Below are 24281 nucleotides of genomic sequence, written 5' to 3' on the forward strand. Positions count from 1 at the left end.
AAACCCATCATGACAAGTTGAATAAATTAGACAGCGGCATCTTCATTACATACCTCAAGCAAGGTGAGTAGTTTAAGTATGTCTTCAAGCTCCACGAGACATTTGCCAATTGTAAGTTTAGTCCATTCTTGAGTTACTTGTTCTTGAATATGTAGGTTCATATCTACTTCAAGTTTCTTAGTTTTACTTCTTGTCACTGATCCACTAGGAAGCATTAATGGATCCTTACTCCCTTGATTTCCATGTGATTGTGCTTGCTGGTTCGTATCAAGGTATGTATTCTTCCTTTATGTATATATCAATTAGAAAGTCTAGCATACTTCTAAGAGATTTTTCTTTCTTTCTGCTTTGTAAGTACTATTCAAATTCTAAAATTGTGATGGAATTTCCACAAGGTTTCTATTCATTCCTTTACTTTCAATGGTTTTTCTGCAGTCTATTAAATTTAAATCCACTTATTCCTTTAACTGTTTGTCTTTTTATTGTGATATAAGAAGGAAGATATTTAGAAAGATTTTCTTAACACAATTAGATATGAATATATATATTATTTGGTCTGATAAATAATAAGACTAAGTGTTATTATTTCAAAATTATTGAATTATTATAGGTTATTTGATAAATGATAAAAAAAAAAAATGTCAAATATGTTTGTCATGCCGTTCACTCTGAACCTGAAAATAAATTTTAATTATGTATAATTTTTATTTTTTTTCCTTTTCTAAGTGATATTTTTTAAAAAAAAAAATTTATAATATATAAATATAGAATCAACACAATATAAAAAATTTTAATAACATTATTTTAAATGCATATTTAATTTATCGAAATTTAATTCCAAAAATTTTAATATTGTATCATCGCGACTAAAAAGAGATGAATTTTTGGAAAATTAATGACCTTCCAAATTCTACCTTATAGATGGAATTTTACAAAATTCATTATTTCAATTAAATGACGGTTTCTGTTAAAAACTTTTCAAACTTTTCTCAAAATTCAAGCAGACCTCATTTTCCAAATATTTTGGGTAGTGATAGATCTATGTTGGGGCCAATGAGGGCATTAAACACTTGTAAAATCTTTTAAACCATAAATTATAGTAAATCTCTATTATTTTTACTTCAAACATAATTACCACTAATTTTAATTTTATAAAACTTACATATATAATAACCTATTCAATTTCTAAGATTTTGCTTTAAATAATAGTTTAGTGTCTAAAATTTTTTATAGGCTAAATTATAGACTAGTCGCTAAAAATTGAAAATATTTATTAAATTTTATGATATATCAATAATTATAATTAAAATAATAATATAATACAACACATCAATGTTCATGTAGCAACTGCAATTTTAATTGGAGACTATAATTAATAATATTAAAAGAATTAGTTAAAATTGAAAACCATTTAGCTTTCTTTTATATAACTAACTTTTAATTTATAAGAAAACTTAAATACAAGAGGTTTAAAATATAGTGAAGATTAAATTTTTGTAAAAAAAAAAAAAAAAAAAAAAATAACTTGACTAAATTTTTAAAAATTGAGTCTGCAAGTGTGAATTTCACTCTGATTAATAAATTTAATATTTTCTACTACTAAATGAAAATGGAACCTATTTTTCTTTTGGCGAACAATATAAATATATTTAAAAATTTTAACTATAAGTCCTTTTAAAAGGTTGGTTAGAGGACAAAATCCAATCATCAATTAATCATATAAAGTACAAATAAACACAAGTAATACATTTACAATGAGCCAAAAATTTATCATCAAGTGTTGTGATATATAATTGAGAAATTACAAGTGGATAATTTACGACCCTCCTATTTCTACATCTTTGTTTCTCCATATTCTATTTATACAAGAGAGGGCCAGATCTTGACACCGCAAACCTCGGCAATGGACTGGGACCTGTGCTGCCTGAAGTTGAGCCTTCCACCAATTTAGCCTTGCGGCTTGAACTGTAATCCAAAGGCCCAGACCGGCGAGCATTCCATTGTTTGTTTTCACTGCTGCGAAGGTTTCCACTATCAGTTTCATAAGGGTGTTCCTGAATATGGGATGATGATACCTTAAAGAATCCTGAATCGTTAGTGCTGTACTGAGGTGTTGAATCTCCACGAGGCTGCTTCACCGAAGGAGATGCGTGTGGCAGCGATACCGCAGGAGAATGGCGAGGCGATACAGTTAGCAATGCTAGTGGGATGGACGGAGAATTTGAGTAGTACTGGCTGTAAATTGAACGCATAATTGCATAAGGAACATGAGCTTCAAGGGAACTTCTCGGAAGGTATGGGGACATCTCACAGAGTTGGTCCAAGAAAATGAGCTTTGCTACGAGATGAGATCTGTGGGAAACAGTGCCAGATTAATCAGTTGGTTTATGTTCACAACAAGAAACTATTGACAACAGAGCAGAATCAAAGGTAAATGGAAAAAGTGAACAGGAAAAGTTAACTACCATCATTCTACTCGTCTAAATGAATACTATCATGTTATTGACAGCTGAGCAAATTAACACCACATTCTACGTGCAACAATGAATTGAACACAGATTTTTCTTTTATAATTCCATGAAAAATATATAACTCTTAACTGCCTTAGTTTTTGAGAATTGAAATAAATGTGTCCCAAAATACTGAAATAAAGATGGTGTTTTTTTTGTTTGGTCGAATAGTTCAATAATGATTTCTTCTGCTACTGTTATACATTAACAAGAACATTATCTACAATAGATTTTTATAAAGCCCATCTCAGGGATTTTATGGTAAACGCAATGGTAAAAACATAATGACATAAAATACACAATACTGACACAAGACACAAGACACAATATAGTGTTCTACAGAATGAGACAGATGAAACTGATAAATGGATAATCAGGGAACATAAGAACCAGAATTGAAGTTCACATATTCTAAATGCATCTAGATCAATTCAATATGGTGGTGATGACTTTTAACATATTGGTAAAAGTTAGCACTGGTGATGATTTTAACATATTGGCAAAAGTTAGCACACTTTTTCCTGGAATGTAAAGAATTATCCATGCAGTTGGTTGAAACCTGGAAGATGCAAGTTTTCGGGCTAAGGGGTAAGTAGAGAAGAGACTAAAATTAGCATGAGGTCAACTCACAATAAGAGAAAAGAGCACGTATGCTTCCTGTATATATTACACAAATGAACTAGTGTGTATGCATCAATCTTTACCTATTAGCTTCACTCCAAGAATCTAGCACAATTCCAGCAGCAAATCTGACAAAAAGCTGCATTGCAGATTTGATACTTGCTTCTGCTGACAATCGGCTATGTATTTCAGGATCTAAAGCCTCACCAACATGGCCATTGGAGAAAGACAGCCTCTGGTGATGTTCACGTTCCATTCTCACAAACTCGCTTCCTGCAATCACAGCACTCATGCACCTGCAATTTGATTTGCAAGGCGTAGATATTAGTGATGAATATTTGAAAACCATTTGTCCATAAAGGGTAAATGGACGAACCCTATCAACACTATGATACGTCAATGATTCAAAAGGTGAAGCAAGGAGAAGGCAACAGGCATGACATAATCAACACTCAAACCAATAAGACCAGAGACCAAGTTAATGTTTGTCGAGAAACATATGCCTCTCCCACGGCATAGATCATAGAAGTAAATTTTGCATGCAGAGGTTCATGCAGTTTTCCAGTTCAAAGAAAAGATATATATATATATATATATAATGAACCAATCCACCAAAAAGCTGTACACAAATGATAGTTAAGGACCTCTGAACTGAATGATGAGGACGTATACATGTATTTTCCATAATGTTCAAGGAAGTATTTAACACATCTTATCAGGATTCAGGAATAATATCCTGTTAACCAAATTGAATAGGTGGAAAAACAAAATCAACCTTGCCAAGCAATGCATATTGTTGTTAAAGGCCCCTGTGTCAACATTGAAGCCAGTGGTGTTCCAGATGCTCGATGTCATGAAGGTTGCAAATAAATAAGGCAACAAGGTCCAGGAACCATCATTAGCACCCCCAACTTCTTCCAGAATTGATCTTACCCACTCAGAATCATGATCCAGAACAACACCAACACTGCTTCCCACCCCCCTTATCCTCTTTATTTCTTTCCTTTCAGGCATTTCTCCAGGTATATGCTTAACTACCCCAGCAAGTAGTGAATATATCAAAGGTGCACCTTCTTCAAGCACAACTCCAGCAGCTTCCGCAAGAAGCTGATCAAAAGCAAGCGCTTGCCCTGCCTCAATACAAAATCCAATTACTGTATCCAAGTCTACAATCTGCTTCAACGATGCCTCTCTTTCTATTCGATCACCAGAATGCATGCTTCCAGCAATTACCTCTAACACTTCTCGGTTTGAACGCAGTGATGTGTCAATGCAATTTAAAAGTGCAGCAGTGTGCTCTTTCATCATTTTGTCTAGCCTGTCAACTCCATAGCCACCAAAAATACGGACAAAGGCCTGCAATTCTCTGAGATCAGTGACTGACTCAGCAAAATATCCACCAACGGGCCTTGTGCTTTTGAAGCATCTGTGCGTCGGCGTAAACAAGATTCCAGCCCCTGATATATCTTTAACAATGTTTTCCATGTACCAGTTGCATACAACTTCAGTGGCTGCTCCAGGAAGCTGCTCAGTCGGGTTTTCAAACAAATGCAAAGAAGAAACAGGTCCTGAGAAAGCCTCTGTGAGTAGAACTTCTCGAATACCATGGGTTAGGTCCATGCTTATGTGCTGCTCTGCCAAATGCACTATGCTCATGTGCCTGCGAATTAATGACTCTAGCACAGATGGCCGTTGAAGATCATTTTCAGTTTTTAGTACTGCAAGCACTCTTCTCCTGAAGTTTCCTAGGATGCACTCCCTCATGTACTACACATAAAGCTGAAGATTTATAACCCAAGAAATAGATGCTATGCATTTTACAAATTAAAATGATAATAAAGTACATCTCTGGTGCAATAACAGCTCAGAGAAGTCAGCATTCCGAGAAAACAGGGAAAAAGAAACAAGTTCCCCAAATAAAATTTGATATTCATTATCTGGTGCAGTGGAGCAGTAGATTGAAACCTCACCAAAATGAGATTCTACCTATACAAATTCTTTCACCTATAAGTTCATGATTTTACTTTACCTACCTTATTTGTTCTACCATTTCTATTTCTTAGTACCATGGTTATAATATCAAGAATATAGTTGCATCTACACATTATTATGATTAGGCCACTGACACTGTACATTTTTTATTTTTGGATCAACAATTAGTCAAATCAAACATAAAAAAAACAATGAGTGAAGGGAAAGAACCAAGACAATACGAGGAAGAGCAAATCATTTGGTTCAATACGAGGAAGAGCAAATCAACTAAAAAGCTAACTTGATGCTTTTAAAGTTAATTCTTGCTTTTCTTTTCCTAATTCTCTAAATGTTACTTTTAGTTCACACTTATTTACAGCAAAGGGAGCTGGTACCATCACGAACTATATTCCGACATTTATCCTTTTACATTTTCTAATTAATTTTAATTAAATTTAACTGGGTTGGAAGGATGAGAGGAGGAGGGGAGGGCCGGGGGGAAAGAAAGAAAAGGAAATGGCATGTCTCACCTCCCTCAAAACAAAAACATGATTTAGAACACATATCGGTTCCATGTCATTCAAAACTGAACATAAGTTTGTCAACCTTTGCATTGCAGCTTCTAACCTGAAATAAACATAAAGGTCAAGAACTAAATGCAATCTTGCAGATTCAAAAGACAATATTATAGACTGCCTTACATTTTTATAGAACTATTATTTTCAGGATAACTCTCATGACCAGGCAGTGGAAACCCAACAGCTCCTTTAGGAGATTTTGCTGAGGGAATTGAAACTCTAGATACATTATTCAAATAAAAAGCTGCCTGCTCCGGAAGAAGCTGAAATTCTCAAAATAAATAAATAAGTCAATAAATAAATACAATCTGAATAAAAAATTCCTTATTTGTTATCGCAATAACTAAAGGTGACAACCTGTGTCTCTAAGGCACCAAACCCTCCTTCAGAATCAAGAATATTGATCAAGCCTTCCAATCCTCCCATGATAGATTCAATAAGAGATTCCACATAGAGGACTGCATCTCGCCCAATTTTGGTAACCTGATTACAGTAAATGTTCAGTAAAGCTCACAAAGGTTTGAAGATCTTTTGTTTTTCATTCTAATGATAGAGGACACTTTTGTGTGTGAGTTGAAGGAAAAAGAGGGAGGCAGAAAGGTTAATGAAGTATATGGAGATGCATTTGATACATGCGCTACCCGCTACATAATTCAATAATGAAGATCATACAACCAATAACTTGAACAAAGGAAAAGTCATTCTTCCAAATGTTCATTTCACTATTTTTCACAAGTGAACAATTAATTTTACAAAGAAATCAGAATTCCAATAATATTATGAGGAATCAATTTCCTCAAATCATAATAAATGGAAGTTTTGACCTGAACAATGATGGAAACTGGAAATGTCTGCACATTCATTTTCAAGTAGATTATAAACAATAAATTGCATCTTATGAATTTCCTATTTCTGAAAGAATTACATATATATAGGTAAAAAAAAAGTTAAAAAAGCGTACTTGGTGATTTAGGCTAATTACACTGGTGGTTTGGCACTTAACTTTACATGCCGTTACAATTTTAGCCACAAATACTTCATTCAGTTACAATGGAATCTAAATAACTTGGAATCCAATGAAAGACCCACCAGAAAGCTGACATAAATGCAGGATTTGGGAAAAAGGCTAGATGAAATTTGAGAGAGAAGAATCCAGAAATTGGATTTGTGCTTAGACACTCAGACACGCACACCACAGTGACCACACACACACACACACACACACACACACAGAGAGAGAGAGAGCATACTAGCTTTTCAACAATTACCAGATTCTGGTGACAATGAAATTATTTCAATTGAGACTAAATTAAAATTTGAGTGAAAAAATTTATGCAAATAGAATATTTGAGACCACATTGGAAATTGAGTGCAAAATCAGTGATCATAGTTGTACTTTACTCCATTGTCTTTCTACTGCCTAGTGGAAAACCATGAATTTAGTCTTTGCTAAGCAATCCCCATGGAGGAACTGATGAGATTTTCCTTAATTGATGTGATATAATTATGAGAAAACACGTGATTGATTGGAAAAATCCTGGATTAATCAATGCTTGCGTTAAGGAGAAATTCATGGGATGCCATATATATCTTGTATCTTCTACTACAAATATGGACACATGCTAATAGACAATTGAATAAAATGCAACCCTCTGAGGCTTTGTGTCCGTGGATGTAGGCTCTAAGTCGCTGAACCCCATAAATCCTTATCTTATTTTTTCTACTTCCTTTTCTACTATTCTAAATTTCAACAGAAAAAAGGTAAAGAAAAAACCGAAATAAAAATGAACCAGTGATGGATCACCTCTTCAGGAACAATTGCAGAAGCACATTCAGGAAAACTACTAGCAACGCCAAGCCATGCACAGCAATGCTGGGGACGTCCTTCTGGTCCAAACATGGTGTTTCTGAAGACCTATGACAATCATGTGCACTCATGATTACATGAGCTGTTTTCGAGATGAAATGGAAAGACATAGCAGTAAGACTGTAAAATGAAAGGAAACAAGATAACAGTAGAAATAACAAAAAATGTAACAGTAGAAATAACAAAAAATGTTAAGGCATGTAAGTCCCAAATTCTATCACAAGGTGTAGAGGGAAGAGAGGTTACTCAACCCCAATGAAGATGATTAGAAACCAATCTTGGAGACCTAAAAGTGTAAAATAAATACAGAAGCTAAGAACTCACTGCTGTGAGGTGCTGGTGGTAAAAATACAGTTTCCTCAGACTTCCATGCTTCGATAATTGAGACTCCAATTCATCAACACATCTACATTGAAAAAAAAAATCATATGCATTATTGCTGGATATTTCGACAATATTCGACACAAACAACATTGGATAGAGAAGGGAATAACCACATTAGACCAAACCGAAGCAAAGAGACACTAAACTGAATGGCTGTTTTAGATATATGAGAACCCATACAGAAGGGTTTTCTTGAAAACCTTCAATACCCATTTTCTAAGATGAGGTTTACATCTGATTATGGATTCAATCTAGTGCCAAAGTCATTTCCACAATTTTCCAGAAATAAGCTCCCGAACAAAATTTCCCATGTGCAAACTCAACAAAACCTCAAAAAAAACAAACCAAGAAGAATAAGACCACACATGGACAGACCAAACATATTGGGGAAAAAAACCATAGAATTGCGCAGCATAATATGGTAGGATCTCCAACCATATTATTTAACCCAACAATCTAAACTTGCAAAGGTCATTATTGGAAAAGATATATGTACAAAAAAAAGTGGAATTGGAAGGCACAGCACAACAAACTACAAACGCCCAAAGATGTACGTCTATGAGTCCTAGAGTTTTTTTATTACTGGGACTGACACTGTAGATATTTCATCTCTCAAATCCTTCCTTCACCCTTGATTTCAAGCAAAAGATGTAGGATTGCTAAAATATTTCTTGGGTATTGAGATTACAAGTGTATCTTTATGTCTATAAAAAAATATATCCTTGACTTGTTGGTGGAGAAAAAATTGGGCACTAACTAATAAAGTTTACCAATTGCCCTAATTTGTAACTTATAAAATAGGATGGCGAATTTGGAGATCCTAAGAAGCAAAAGAGACTGGCCAGAAAATTATATTATCCTACAGTGACTCATCCTGATACCACATACTGTACTAGTGTCATAAGCTGATTCATGTCTTCTTAACAGTTAATCACTGAGAAATTTTAGAATGAGTCATATGTTATTTGAAGGGAGCTTCAAACTTGGGCTATTTTATGGAAATCTTGAAAACAGTAATATGGAATTTTTTTCAGATGCAAATTGCCTAAGATCCAAGATGGATCAGAGATCCACTATGGAATATTGTGTCTTTGATGAAAGGAAATTAGTTCCTTGGAGAAGAAAAAGCATAATATAATAATCCCATCCAGTGCAAAATCATAATACAAAACTATGGAACAAACTATCGTATCTTTGTTGGAGAGAAATAGGTTAATGGAAAAGGAAAAAGCATAATATATTATTATGGTCTAGTGCAAAATCATATTACAAAACTACCCCATGATCTATGTGTGAGATAATATGGATATATCAGCTATTAAGTGAAGCACATCTTAAGACCTCACTACTAGCTAAGTTGTAGTGTGATAATCAAGTTCTTTTCCTATTGCTTCTAATCCAAAATTTCAAATTGGACCAAACATACTGAAATTAATAGTCACTCCGCTCGTGAAAAGATTTAGAAGAAAATTATCTTGATAAAACATGTCAAAACTAGGGAGCAATTAGAAGATATCTACACAAAAGCTTTGAATAAATTGACTATGCAACAAATATAGCACGATTAACATCTAGGTTCCAACTTGAATGGGAGTGTTAAGGAAATTATACTTGTGTGTATATTCCTAATTAGCTAATTAAGTATCCCTTTTAGAGTTGCAATAAATTTATGGATTTTGTATTCCTAATTAGTGAGGATAATAACTTTTATGAATTATTCTTAAAATAAGATATGGCAAATTATTCACCACAGGTATTGAGGTGGCCCGTGTGTGTATTGATTTTACTATTAAAAAAAATATACTTTTAACTAATTTAATAAGTTAAAAAGCATATTGAAAAGGGAGGGAAAAAGCATACTGTTTGCAACATAGGTACCATGTAGTATAAGAAAAATAGAAAGATTATCCTTACCATCCATCTAACAAAAAGAAACAAATATTAAAAAGCAACAAACAAAAAATTAGTTATACACCTCAACAAAAAAATTAAAAAGAAAGCAATCAATACCCCCATCTAACAAAAAAAAAAGCATTCAATAGAAAAAACAAAAGTAAAAAGAAACAAAACAAGTAAATAAATAAATATTGCTCATCAAGTCCACGTAAAAAGAGGAGAAGAGATGAGAAGATAAGGAGGAGGATTGAAGAAAAGAATTAGAGAAATAACAAAAATATAAAAATAAAAATAACAACAGTGTGCATCTGATGTGCCAGGTCCACCACAGAGAGAAGATAAGAAAGTAAGAAGAAGAGAGAAGATGAGAGAGAGAGAGAGAGAGAGAGAGAGAGGATGAGAGGCATACCTATTAAGAAAGAGAAAGAGGAGAGTTCTTAACTGTAGCTACCTTTTTAATTGGATCAAGATGATAGGATTTTCTATTTTTTATTCAAAACAAATAAAAAAAAAAATCACCAGCTATTTCAATAAGGCGTAGCCTTGTCTGCCCATCACCCGGTGCCTTGCTAGTCCAAGGCATTGCCTCGTGCAAACTAGGTGCACCTAAGGTCCTAAGCTAGGAGAGGCGAGGGTGCCACATCGCTTCACTTTGCGGCTCGTCCAATGCCTTTCACAACACCAACTCTGTTAGTTTTGTACTTGTACGTTAGTTGATCTCTTCTCCAACAATTAATAATTGGGTCGCCTTCAAGCAAAGCTTGTGCTACTTGAAAAGAGCTCTAGGACGAGGTTTGTTGTATTCAAATTATGAATATTCTAATATTGAATGTTTTTCAGATGTAGATAGGGAAACATCCAATGTTGATAAAAAAATATATCATCATGTCTTTGTTGAAAGAAATCCAATTTCATGGAGAAGTAAGAAGTAGGATGTAGTGTTTTAATCTACTACAAAGTCTTAACACAGAGCTATGGCACAATCTTTGTGTGACATAGTACAGATATCCCATTTATCGAGTTCAAGTGGTCTCAAGTCTTCATCAGTAGCAAAACTGTAGTATGATAATACTCTTCATGTTGCCTCTAATCCTATGTTTCATGAAATAGAATAAGCGTATTAAAATTGATTGCCATTTTGTTTGAGAAAAAATTCAACAAAGTTAAAGTATGCTAAAATTGAGAGTAAGAGATATCTTCAAAAAGTTTTGAATGGAGCTGAGTTGATTATATTTGTAACTAGGGGTGAGCAGTATTCGGTTCAAACCGAAAAAACCGACCGAACCGAACCGATTTAAAAATTTGGTTCGGTTTTTTATATATTTCGATTCGGTTCGATTTTTAATTTTAAAAATTTCGGTGATTTCGGTTTGGTTCGGTTTTGATCAGAAAAAAACCGAAAAAACCGAACCGAACCGATTAGTAATAATAATATGTTTTTTCAATAATATAGAGAAATTAAATCATATTAAAATTAAAATATTTTAATTAAATTTTAAAATACTAAAAATAAAGTGTAAAAAATAAAAAAATTATTAAAAATCGAAACCGATCAAACCGAACCGAATCGAACCGAATCAGACCGGTTCGGTTCGATTCGGTTTCTGACCAAAATCGGTTCGGTTCGGTTTTTATAAACACTAAAATTTCGGTTTTCGGTTTATTCGGTTCGGTTCAAAACCGAACCGACCGAATGCTCACCCCTATTTGTATCGTATGATTAACATCCAAGTTCCAGATTGTAGGAGAGTTATAAAAATAGGAAGTTAGTCCTTCAACATTCCTATATTGATTAGAATATTGTAATCATAAGAATCTACATATTTGTAGGGTTTACTATTCTCTTTCTATTAAGTACTTTGGGCTGTATATATATGTAAATTATAATATAATATAGAAAAAATTACTACTTAGTCCTTATAGTATGCGGAAACTCACTAGTCGGTCCTTCAATTTTGAAAAATGCATTAGAACATTCTTAATGTTTTAAAAAGTCTATTAGTTAGTCTCTTCGTTAATTTTAGCCGTTAAGTATTGTAAAAAAGTCTAAGATGCCCCAGATATGGATGGTTTAATTCGTATATTTTTTAAAAACATACGGGACCAACTAATTAATTTTTCAAAATCATAAAAACTAAATAGTAAAATATTTAACGGTTAAAATGAACGAAGAGACTAAATAATATACTTTTTAAAACGTCAATGTATTTTTCAAAACTGAGGAACCAATTAATGAGTTTCCCTATACCATAGAGACTAAGTAATAATTTTTCCTAAAAAAAATTCTCTCAAATTATATTATATTATGAATAAAAAAAATCTCCCAAACATACACAAATCATCATGCAATGTATAATACTGTTATAGGTTATAGGAAGTAAATATTGATAGATGTGTTAATTGCTTAATCTTAAAGATTGCATGATCATAGACTTGATTTCCTTTTCTTTGTAGATACGGTCTCTTATGTATAAATATATTGTAATCTCTATTATAATAAACAACAAATATTATCTTTGCACATGGTATCAGAGCCGCCTATAGAGATTTAAATTTTTTTGGAGACTTGGGACTTCTGTTCTTTTGAGTTATCCATATAGGGTAACATTTGCCTCTCACAGCCCATCTAGAAAGGACGCCGGAGCACCAGCAAAGCTGCCCTGAAGAGCCGACGGGTGTCCGGCCGGCGAGTGAGCTTCACACGCCGCAACAAGGTTCTGACACAGTCCCACTCGCCGGCGCATGGAGGTGCGTCGCTTGTCCGTCGCTGCTCCAGTCACCCTCGCCGGAGTCGCCTCGCAGCCCTTGTCAGATATGTGGTTCATTTGCTGTTTGGGTGTTGGGTGGAGGCATTTTTGGTACTGTTCAAATTCAGATACTGTTCACATCGGGTACTGTTCACGTCCTATTTGATTCTGTGTTTCTTTTATTGCTATTGCTTTGGGTTGGTGGTTCTCATGGCTGAAGTTAAAAACACGTAGCTGAGGTGATTCCTGTGATGACTAAAATCACATAACACAAATTAAATTGGATTGGAGCAAAATTATCCATATTTATTTACGAAGTATCGGAATGGATGATCATCTTACTGTGGATCCTCCAATTAATGAAACTAGGAGAGATTGGATGCGGAATGATACTTGATTATTTTTACAGATCCAAAATTCTATTCATAGTGAGGTAATCAACCTTATACTGTGAATTTGTTAAAGAATTAATAGATTATTTGGAGTTTTTATATTCTGGCAAAGGGAACATTTCTCGTATTTATGATGTGTGTAAGGAGTTTTATCGAGCTGAGAAAAATGATAGAACTCTAACCTCCTATTTTATGGATTTTAAAAGAATGTATCAAGAACTTAATGTCTCGATGCCTTTTAGTACAGATGTGAAAACTTAACAAATTCAACAAGAGCAAATGGTTGTTATGAGTTTCCTTGCAGGTCTCCCTCAGAGTTTGAGACAACTAAATCTCATATTCTTTCTAACTCTGAAATATTATCGTTCCATGATGTTTTTACTAGGGTGTTGCGTACAGAATCTCCAATTCCTTCACACACCACTTGTGGGAGGTAACCTAGTCTTATAGAAAAGTAAGAAGTAAAATGTAGTCTCTAGTGCTGAATCTGAATATCGAGCTATGGCACAAGCCCTATATGAAGTCTTGTGGGTACGTCAACTGTTGGAAGAGGTTGGGCTCACAAATTCAGTACCTGCTAAGTTGTGGTGAGATAATCAAGCCTCCAATCCAGTATTTCATGAGAGGACTAAATACATCGAGATTGACTGACATATTGTTCGTGAGAAGGTCTAAGAAAAGATAATCTCAACAAGACATATCCGAATCGGAGAACAACCAGGAGATATCTTCACTAAAGCTCTAAATGAGACTCGAGTTGATTATATATGTAACAAGTTGAGCATGATTAACATCTATGCTCCAATTTGAGGGGAGTGTTATAGGAAGTAAATATGTTAATATAGAAAGTAAATATTGATAGATGTGTTAGTTACTTAATTTTAGGGATTGCATGAATATAGGTTTGATTTCCTTTCCTTTCTAAATACAGCCTCTCATGTATAAATATGTTGTAATCTCTATTATAATAGACAACAAATATTATCTTTCTACACAATGTATAATACAAATTTGCATTTTTTTTTGGGTTCCTAAAGCCCCAAGCCTAGCATATCTTCTAAGCTTTAGATGTGCCCAAATGAATGGCCTCAATAAGGCTAAGAAGTGCAACAACCTTGGTGGTCTTGAACACACTTCTAACAACCACCCAGTAGTACAATTATGTTTTTACCCAAAGATATTTCAATAATTAAGGTTTTTGGATTGTAACGGATTGGGGAATAATGATAGTCATGTCAAATCAAAGTCTGATAATACCTGGACCAGTTGTAGGCAGCATTTCCTTCTGATAGTAAGCCTTCCTTTCCAGTGGAGACAGTAGCTTTCTCCAAATGTCTTATGTTTATAGAAGACCTAGCGGATGTGACAATCATCAATATTGACAACCAATCCTTGCGGAATTCCTGCTTGACACCGACAAGTGATGATGCAATGAGCAACATACTCATAAAGATGCCAACATTTAAATGAATGAAAACGATGCCAACAAAAAAGAGTATTCCAGGAAGCACAAGTCCAACGACAACATTCAGAAAACTGTCCATGACACAACAATAATCAAATATAGATAAATAAATACTAGAGGTACCTTTCACTAGCATGCGAAGGGAAGAAATAACAAAACATATCTGAGCTCAGAAAATTAAGTGTAGGTTTTGACTAACTCTGGATTCCAGAACCTTGAACTCAGAAAATTTAAGATTTTTGACAACTTAATTAAGAACAGATAGGATTTTATCTTTAACATTAGCTAAAAGTTGAGTGGATAGGGGAAAAAAGGCAAAAAAGATAACAAAACCTAGCATCACACTGGGGTTGGAATCACTTATTAGGAATACATTGGTGTCACACTCACACCTGATAAAAGGATGCATCACTTCCAAATTAGAATCGGCCATTAAGGTGGAATGTTCTTTCATTTCATCCGAAAATATAATGTCGTAGACCTACACTGACTCCTAAGGTAGAGGAGCTAGATCCACAAGAGAAGGTTTCCTCCAAGTTGTGAATGCAAGAAGTCCACTTACAGACCACCGCCTGTTAAGTGAGACCACCGATTTAGTGGCCTGTTAAGGATCTCTACCTTGGCAACACAGACATAGTAATAGTGTTCAAAATGGAGTTTCTTTAAGCTGTCACGTGAACCCAGCAATACTTGCAACCTAGAATGAAATAGATTCTTCTTTCTTTACAAAGTTTATCTTTCAAACAACACCCACTGTTGTGTCTTCTCAACCATGTCAACTAATAATTTGTCTTTAATAAGAGAGAAATTCTCATGTAATACAGTAGTAACATGAGTTTAACTATGGTTGTGGTGGACACGATAATGGTCAAAATGGCATGGAATATAACTGGGGCTGTCACAGCCACAATGCAACTGCAATGGACAATTACTACCCAAATTTTTTGAAATTTTGCAAAAAGCAGTAAACTAAACAGAATTGAATGAACTAAAATTAAATTACCCACCAAAGATAAAGCAAATTTACACGTTTTAAAGACAAATTATAAATATAAAAATATAATAATATCACTCTTTCAAGGAAATTAGGAAGAATATTCCGTTCTATGAAATTTTCCCTTGATACTTGGTAAATTCGGAATTGCTTTCAATCAGGTTGAAGTTGAAGATAACCAAACAAAAGAATAAATAAAAATAAAAAATAAAAAGAACAGCTGAAGTGTTTTAATGGGTTGGAGTTGGAGCGTCAGCAGCTTCTCCCACTGCCAGATAAAACATTTCCTCTTATAGAATAATGGCCATTAGACAAAGGGTAACAGTTTTTACCATTATAAATCAGTGGTAATGTTATGCACAAGGTTTTGTTTGTATGTAAGCTGTTACCGTTACATATTGGGGGCAACGTTATACAAATTAGGGCTGTGCATGCTCCCTAGGGATCCAACACCGAAGAACCATACCCAATTGTACTAGAACAGAAAAAGAACAGCTACTGTAAGAACTGAACCATACCAAACTAAACTTACATCTACTATTTTGGATCAATTCCAATTCTTTATCAGAAATGAACTACAACCATCCCTAAACCATAGCGAATCAGAACTAAATCGAAGAACCAATTTTATATATTTGTTTTTAGATGTATTTATAATTTTAATAAAATTATAGGCCAAAAATATACTTACACCCTATACTAGTTAGTATTAACTCATTGAACACTGAAACTAAAATCGTAACCTATTCGACATTTGAACTTGTAAAATTTATGAGGCATAATATATATTTACATCTCTCAACTTTACCAGAAAAGTCTCGCAACACCCTGAACTTTGAAGACATCAAATGACACTTGAATTATTTAAAAGTGGAATTAAGATGACCTTATAATCTTAATCAATAAGTGGCATAAATTTTCTAAAATATTATTAGACCAATTTCAATCCAAGGAAAAGATTCTTTAAGTGTAGAAAATATAAAGTGAGTTTCAATTTCAAAATGTATACATTGTATAGGATTATAATCGTTGAGTTATTGACTATTAAATGTTAATGGTGAATTTAGGCAGCAATTTGAGACTTATAGAAATATGCTAGTGCATTTGCAATCCACGCTACCTTACAGTAAAATTGCAAAGTCATCTTAATTACAATTTTAAATAGTCCAGGTATAACATAGAATGTCTTCAAAATTCAAAGTGCTACGAGGCTTTTTTGATAAAGTTAGAGGTGCAAATATGTTTTAGCCAAATTATAATAACTAAATGTAAATTAGCCATATTATCAATGGTTATTTAAAAAAAATAGGAGTTAAAATTAATCACACAGATTGCTAGTTGCACTCTAAATTTGCTAATTATGCTATAAATTTTTATAGATTGACAAAGTTAGACAAAAGCAACTTTATCATTTTAAGAAAATATGGAGTACATAACAAGTAAGATTATTTCTTACTTTTTACAACTCATCCATAACATGATTAATTTGTGTTTAATTGTTAGGATCTTTGTAAGTTTATGTGCTCATGGGTTAATCTCAAATAAACTAGATGTATAAATATGTGATTAGCATAAAATTGTATATATATGTATGTGAAATCCAAAGTGCATATAGATATATAACCTAAGTTATATTTAAGTATAAATGTATATAATTTAGTATTATCTTTTTTATATACTGGTAAAATAACTTCAGTCATAAATGTATTGAATTACTTTATAGTTTTCAATTCTATGAGCGAATTATATATTAATCATATAATATACTTTTAAATATTAATTACACGTGTATCTTTTAATTAAAAATTATATAACTAATAACCATACATAAAATAATATAATATTGTTAATGAGAATTATATATAATAGATTAACTATACATAAAATAATATAATATTGTTATTGAGAATTATAATATAACAGATTTTAATCATAATATTTTTAATGTTTAAATGCTAATGTTATGATTTTTATTAATGTTTTGATGTTAAAAAATTAAAATTATTTACTATTTTAAAATGAACATAAGAATATTGCAATTATGTGCAATAATCAGGATTTGTACTAAAATTGAAACTAAAACTAATGTTAAAATAGAATCAAAATAAGAACCTGAACCAAAACTGGAAACCTTACCAAAATTAGAACCGCATTGGAACTAGAGCCAAAATTTAGTTCCAAGTCTAGTTTCTAAAAATCAAAGAACCGAAAGTTTGGTTCCAGTTCTTAGCTATAACTATACCAGAACCGTAACCAAACGCTCATAATACACATGTAGACGCATAAAAAAAAAAGGTAATGGAGTTGAGCAAAGGTACACCAAAAAAACCATTACTCAAGGTGAAGAAGTAAGGGCCATTACCAAATCCATGTGTAACCACAATATCTAATTCTTACATAAGGTTAGTTGTACTTCAAACGTGGATCAGTATCAGTTCAAATCCAAAAGTACTAACCTTAAAAAATATAAAGCATGGTGTATAAAGATTTCTTACAGATAGATCACATGTGATGGCAGAAATATTTTCACCCTGTGGTTTTGGTATATTTTCAAGATGATGAACAATCTGTTGTAAAAGCCCTTTCAAGCTAGCATCAAGATCAAGAGCCACGATTCCTGGAGTTCCCAGCAAAAAGCGGATTCTACCAGCACATGAAGAAAGATATGATAACGCATATCCTCGAATTGCTGCATTACATATGAAATATCTTTAAAGATTTCAATTCATATGAGAGGTTTGTGAATGAAAAGAAGCTGCAGAGTCATAAAACTAATATTTAAGGGAACATGTAAATCAAATGATGACCAGAGAAAGAAGAACAAATTTACAAAACATCAGTACTTTCCTAGCTCTAGAAAACCGGTACTCTGCTCTCTGTCAATATAAACTGGGATTAAGTTTAATAACTACTCTGTATTCTTATAAAAGAATTAAGAAACCTCAGTCGTAACTTAGCACCCATATACAAGGAAAAAAAATACACTGCCCAACATTGCTAGATAAAGCTGTTATCCTAAAACATCAACCGATAATTCAAGAGAAAAAATCAACAACTCGTGAAGAATATACGGGTGATTAAGATTATAGATCTTGGAATTCAGTACAAAAGGCAACTGCTTCGCCACCCCACACCACAAAATATATATATATAATTTTTTATAGGGCTATTTGCATGAAAAATCTAAATTTTTTGCTATTTTGCAATTTAATCCAAAATTTTAAAAGTTGGTAAAATTGTCCGAAATTACAAACTTCGTTGCAATTTTATATTTAAGTTTAAAACTTGAATTGGAGAGAGTGTCTTGCTGATGTGGTAAGATGATGTGGATTATTTTATCATATTTGTATGTTACGTAAACAAATGCTATTGATAAAAAAATCCAAAACTTTTAGCTATTTTGCAATTTAATCTAAAACTTTAAAAATTTAATATAATTCAACTCAAAATCTCTAAATTTATGCTCTTTCCTCTGAGATCCTATTATTATACTTCATTTCTATCTATTTGGTGCAAGAAACTTTATAATAGGACATCTTTCTATTTTTTTTAGTTCCGATTCTCTTAAATTTTTTGAGTTTTAATCATATATACTCTTAATACAACTCCTCTGGTTGTGTCTTTGAGAGCTGGTTTATACTATTAAGCTGTAATAAAAAATCATAGCACAACTGTGAACAGTAAGACTACAATAACTATTTTATTGATATGATTTTTTCTAATAAATATAGTGAAATTTACTATGATGGACACCTAACAAGGTATTTAGAAAATAAGAAACCAATAAATATGAGATCTATTGTAATTTTTATTGGAACCAGTGACAAATAGAAAGAAGTTAAAGTTATGATTTTTTACATCAGACTAGATGGGAATGAAGACAAATAAATTAGAGATTTTGAGTTGAATTACATCAATTCTTAAAATTTTAAATTAAATTATAAACTAGCTAAAAGTTTTAAATTTTTTTATCAATAATATTTATTTACATGACATATGAATATAAAATAATTCGCATCATATTGCCATATCAACAAGACACTCTCACCAATTCAAGTTTTAAACTTAGATATAATTGCAATAAAGTTCGCAATTTTGGACAATTTTACCAACTTTTGAAGTTTTAGATTAAATTGCAAAATAGCAAAAAATTTTGAATTTTTCATGGAAATAAGCCTTTTTTATAAATATTAACTATTGCATATAAAGGTTTCATTTAAATTATCCACACATTTGAAAATCAATGTAAAGTATATCACTTGTGAATAGGAACTTAACTTTGCATACATATACCAACCTGCAATATACTTGCGAACTAAACAACAGAGACGATCCATTCCATCTAGTAAGAAACCAATAGTTGGGTCGCTTGGATCCTGCAACCAAAAAAAAGATGCCTTTAAGTTGCAGAATTCCAAAAGCTTATCAGCAATCCTATTCCCCTACAATGGAACTGAGTCTAAGTTCCATGCTAGACATTAGTGTTGTCCATGTGGATACCTTCCAGCATTCAGCTCAGTCAGCGGATGCTAGCAACCAAACTAATAAGTAATAACACAAGCAACGGTGATGTAATTAAGCAATACATGGGAGAAGCTGACATACTATGTCCACAGGAACCATTCGAGCAACTTTAGATTTTGATGGCGCAATTCCTACATGTTGGAAATACCAGATGACTTCAGATTGGGCCAAAGCCAATGCAGAAAATACCATCTGTAAGGAACAAAATCAGATTAGAAAAAAAATTTTGCAAGTATTATTCCAGTTTATACTCTGGGTAAATGTGTAAATTAATTGAAATCTAAAGATTGGGAATGAGGAATCAAGGACATATAAAAGAGAAAGTAGGAACCCCATTTTAAAGATTGTAGAATTCTAAGCTGACAAATAAAAAACAGAGCATAAAAGTTTTAGGAAGTTCCAAGGCTTCTCCAAACTTTTTCACAAATGTCAAGCGTAACAAATCCAACTATTTTCACCTACAACAAGTTCCACAGAACCAAAGGACACAAGTATTCCCCACCTTGGCTAGACCAGAAGGACTTGAAACAGCCTACTGGTCAGCCACATGAATGTTTGAGAACTCCTTTCAAAGTGGATGCAAAATTTATGAGAATCATTTCATATCCTATTAGAAGTCTGTAATGAGTCTATGGACAGGCTTACCTGGATGTTCGGTGCCAATAAACTTGGCTGATCTGTAAAAAAAAGCACCATTCTTCCAATTTCTTGCTTTAACAATATTCTCCTCTCACAATGAATGGCATCACATGATACGAGCGCTTGCTCATGTGCTTCACTGCAACCATTCATCAATTTCCCAAATTATACTGATGCTGAAGCAGTACACATGCTGTTTTGTCCCCTATTTTTTTTTCTCTAAAAGCATTACAGTATGCTAGAATATATAAAGGACAAACATTAGAACATACATGACCATCATTCTGAAAAACGTGTATTATATAGAATAAGGAATCTTTCAGTTTACTAGCTGCAGATCTTAATTATTTTCATTTATCACCAGTGAGTATTGTTCTTTATATGCTAGAATTTCCATATTGCTAGTGTGATTACTGCAATTAATGTCTCTGTTTTTGCTCCTTCAATTCTTACATGCTAGCAAACATTTAACTGCTAGTATGAAACTAACTCTTTTAAATACATTAGGAAGCATCTACTTTGTTTAGAATTTGGGGAAATTAATCTCTTCCACACCATCATCCTGTTGAACTCAGTACGGGCTTCGAAGCTTGAAGTTGATGCCTTCAAAGTCACAGCCACATTTTTTTTTTATTTGTGCTAGAAGATATACAGGCAATCTAATGCTTCTTGAATCCAAATATAAGCTAAAAAATGATAATGTGCCTCTTCAATGTTTGCTTCTGGTAACTTATCCTTGCATGATCAATTCTTCAAACCTCACAAATATCATTGGATTTAACTAGGAGTCTAGGACCAATTTTAAGTCAATAAAGATTAAATGCTAAAGTTTCCAATTCCATAATGTCCTTGACAAATTCACCACGAAAGAAATCTCAGCTATATAAATATTATTTTCCACTTCAGAAAATCATAGGGGAAAAGAATTTAGCTAAACATAGTTCTAGAAAAGGAAATCAAAGGAAACTCCTGTTCTAGACTTTAATCACCTTGCTCAGGTAAAATTGAAAGGAAAAATGGTTTAGCACAAGCATCAAAACTAAGAACATAGTCCAATCAGTTATACCTTATCATTTTCTCAACCTGCTTTGCCACACTGTACTCCAAGTCTGCTTCCTTTTGCTTAGTTCGTCCAGATTTAGCCATCTTCTTTGACTCTAATATCCGTGGCAAAACATATAACTGATAATCTTCATGTAACAAAACATACTGCACATTCAAGATTTCAATGAAAATCAGATACAAATATGGAGAATTCCATTTTGACTACAAACAGCATCACTCACCTCATCCCTGAATAGGGTAAGAATTAAATTTTCCTTCAGTACAACCTGATGACCATTTTGAACAGATAAAAGTGATGTAAGATAAGCAGCAAACTCAACACAGAAATTTCATATCCATGAAAAAGCAGCAGAATAATGAATACTATATTACTTGGAAGAAACTGAAAAACAAAGAAGGAAATTTGAGAAGTGCCAAAGGAAAATACAAGATAAATCAACATATTTTTTTCTAAATCTTTAACGGCCATGAAAACACAAAAATTCTGTTCTTCAGTGCATAGCTGCAAATTATATATATATATATATATAGAGAGAGAGAGAGAGAGAGAGAGAGAGAAAGAGGAAAGTTTTGCTTCGATTATTAATTAAAAATATAATTTTATAAGTTAACATTAACACATGTAAAATATAACAAGTATAATTTATATGCTATTGATAAACATAATAAATATTTCAGCTACTATTTCCCAACTAACTGAATCAATAACCGAATGCAAACCAAATCAAAACCAAAAAGATTGATACCAAATACTTGAATTTCATTGCTTAAGCTAATAACTGATGATGTCTTAATTAACTTGGACAATATTATAAATTCCTGATATCATGTACATAATGAGAATTAAGGCCATTAATCCTGCAAGACATACCAGAGCAATATCAATGCTAGTGACACGAAGTAGCTCATCAGGACAAACAAGATATCCAAGAAGCACCCATTCCCTGTAATATGTAACATTTGCCAGATCTTGGGCCCTCTAAAATGTGAAAAGTAACATGAGAGCAATTAGGAGTGCCAATTGCAATTAACAGAAGTGTTGAAAATTAAAGTAATTAGGCAAACTTAACAATGTCTTCCAAAATAATAGTTTTTACCATTGGGTGAGCAGAATTTGTAAGTATATCTGGATATCTAGGATGATACGGACTTAGAAACCCCTCATTTCTCAGCTTCCTTGTATCTGTAGATAGGAAAATAATTGGACCCACGGCCTCTAAAACCTATACAATAAAATTGTAACTTTTCAAGAATGAAAAATATTGGATTTGTTAAGAACACAAAAAGGAAGAGAAGAAAAGAATGGTCACAATAAAAAAAAAAACAATTATTGGTGATAGTGCTTCTACAAAATAAATACACAAAGACAGCATGTAACCTTGAGGTCAATGAAGCAGCAATAATAAGTCAAACATTAAAATAATTCCCAAATCTGGTGGCACAAGTCTAGAATTTTTATATCCTTTTGCAATATAGTCCTTGAAAAATAATTTAGTACAGTTAAGTACATAAACAATAATGAATAACCTTGTCACTTTATTTAACATTCAATGATGAGTAAAAGTTGACATGGATCCATGTCCTAAAATGTTGATGAAATACTTAAATGACAAGTAGAAGCACCACTAATGATGGCCTTGACAATAGATTTTTCACAAAACCATGTTCAACCAACTTGCTAATATTAGTTTTTGTGGGACCCACTTGTTGATAATTTTCTTACCATTTAGGATTTCTTTTTCCCTTTATTTTAGATTTTCTAATTAGGACTCTAATAAGGGTTCCTAATTTTAAGGTTGTAAATATAGGCCTTTATATTTTTATTTCCTCGTATAAAATATTCCTATTTTAGAATATAAATAGGTTGCCTTGTAACTTTCAGAACTAAGACAATAAGATTAGAATCATCTAGTTCAATCTAATCTTATCTTGTTATCAACATGGTACCATACCCATCCATTCATCAAGGCCTTAGTGTTGTTCATGGGTACTTTTCTCATATAGTAGTCACCATTACTATTAGCAGTTGAACATTTTACAAGAAAAAAAAAAGGATAATTTACAATATAATCCTTAAGGTTTAGCAAAACCATAACTTAGTCCCTGCTTTTTTTAATAGTAGACAGTTTAGTCCCTGAGTTTTTATTTTATTAACAAAATAGTCCTCCTTTAAAATTTTACCATTAGTCAACTGTTAATTAAAAAGGTCAACTCAAATTAAAAGGACTAAATTGTTACAAATATTAAAACTATAAGGACTAAATTGTTACAAATTAGTAAAATTAGAGGGATTAAACTGCAATGAAAAGCGAAATTCGAATGACTAAATTATTATAGTCTAATAATGAATTTTAACAGAAAGACTATCATTGATAGAATGAAACCTTAGGGACTAAAGTGTTTCTCATTAAAATGGTAGGGCTAAATTGGGGGTTTTGTTAAATCTCAAGGACCATTATAAATTACCCAATAAAAAATCAAACTCGACATCCATATCACATTGACAAAATAAGAATGGGAAACTTGATGATAAACCAATTCTTCAAATTAGTCATCTAAAGTCGATCCCTCGTGTTCACCTTGAATGTTCCATTTGGTCATTTCTTCCAATTAGTCATTTTCTTCAAA

General features: G+C 32.7%; 1 protein-coding gene across 3 annotated transcripts in view; it reads right to left on the minus strand.

Moving 5' to 3' along the window:
- Positions 1–1686: 1686 nt before the first annotated feature.
- Positions 1687–24281, minus strand: part of LOC110602835 (protein NAP1) — a 30310-nt gene continuing 7715 nt past the window's right edge. For all 3 annotated transcript variants that reach the window (XM_021740410.2, XM_043951969.1, XM_021740411.2), the window contains 17 exons: positions 22751–22876; positions 22525–22632; positions 21875–21919; positions 21655–21797; positions 20595–20727; positions 20031–20141; positions 19723–19801; positions 17921–18114; positions 14224–14369; positions 7872–7953; positions 7485–7595; positions 6038–6163; positions 5804–5943; positions 5633–5729; positions 3907–4898; positions 3215–3427; positions 1687–2352 (listed from right to left, as the gene is read on the minus strand). In XM_021740410.2, coding sequence (XP_021596102.1) covers positions 1857–2352; positions 3215–3427; positions 3907–4898; positions 5633–5729; positions 5804–5943; positions 6038–6163; positions 7485–7595; positions 7872–7953; positions 14224–14369; positions 17921–18114; positions 19723–19801; positions 20031–20141; positions 20595–20727; positions 21655–21797; positions 21875–21919; positions 22525–22632; positions 22751–22876 — 3342 coding nt within the window. In that variant the 3' untranslated portion in view covers positions 1687–1856. The remainder of the gene's footprint in view (positions 2353–3214; positions 3428–3906; positions 4899–5632; positions 5730–5803; positions 5944–6037; positions 6164–7484; positions 7596–7871; positions 7954–14223; positions 14370–17920; positions 18115–19722; positions 19802–20030; positions 20142–20594; positions 20728–21654; positions 21798–21874; positions 21920–22524; positions 22633–22750; positions 22877–24281) is intronic.

Source organism: Manihot esculenta, chromosome 16, assembly GCF_001659605.2.
Source record: "Manihot esculenta cultivar AM560-2 chromosome 16, M.esculenta_v8, whole genome shotgun sequence".
Classification (NCBI taxonomy): Eukaryota; Viridiplantae; Streptophyta; class Magnoliopsida; order Malpighiales; family Euphorbiaceae; genus Manihot; species Manihot esculenta.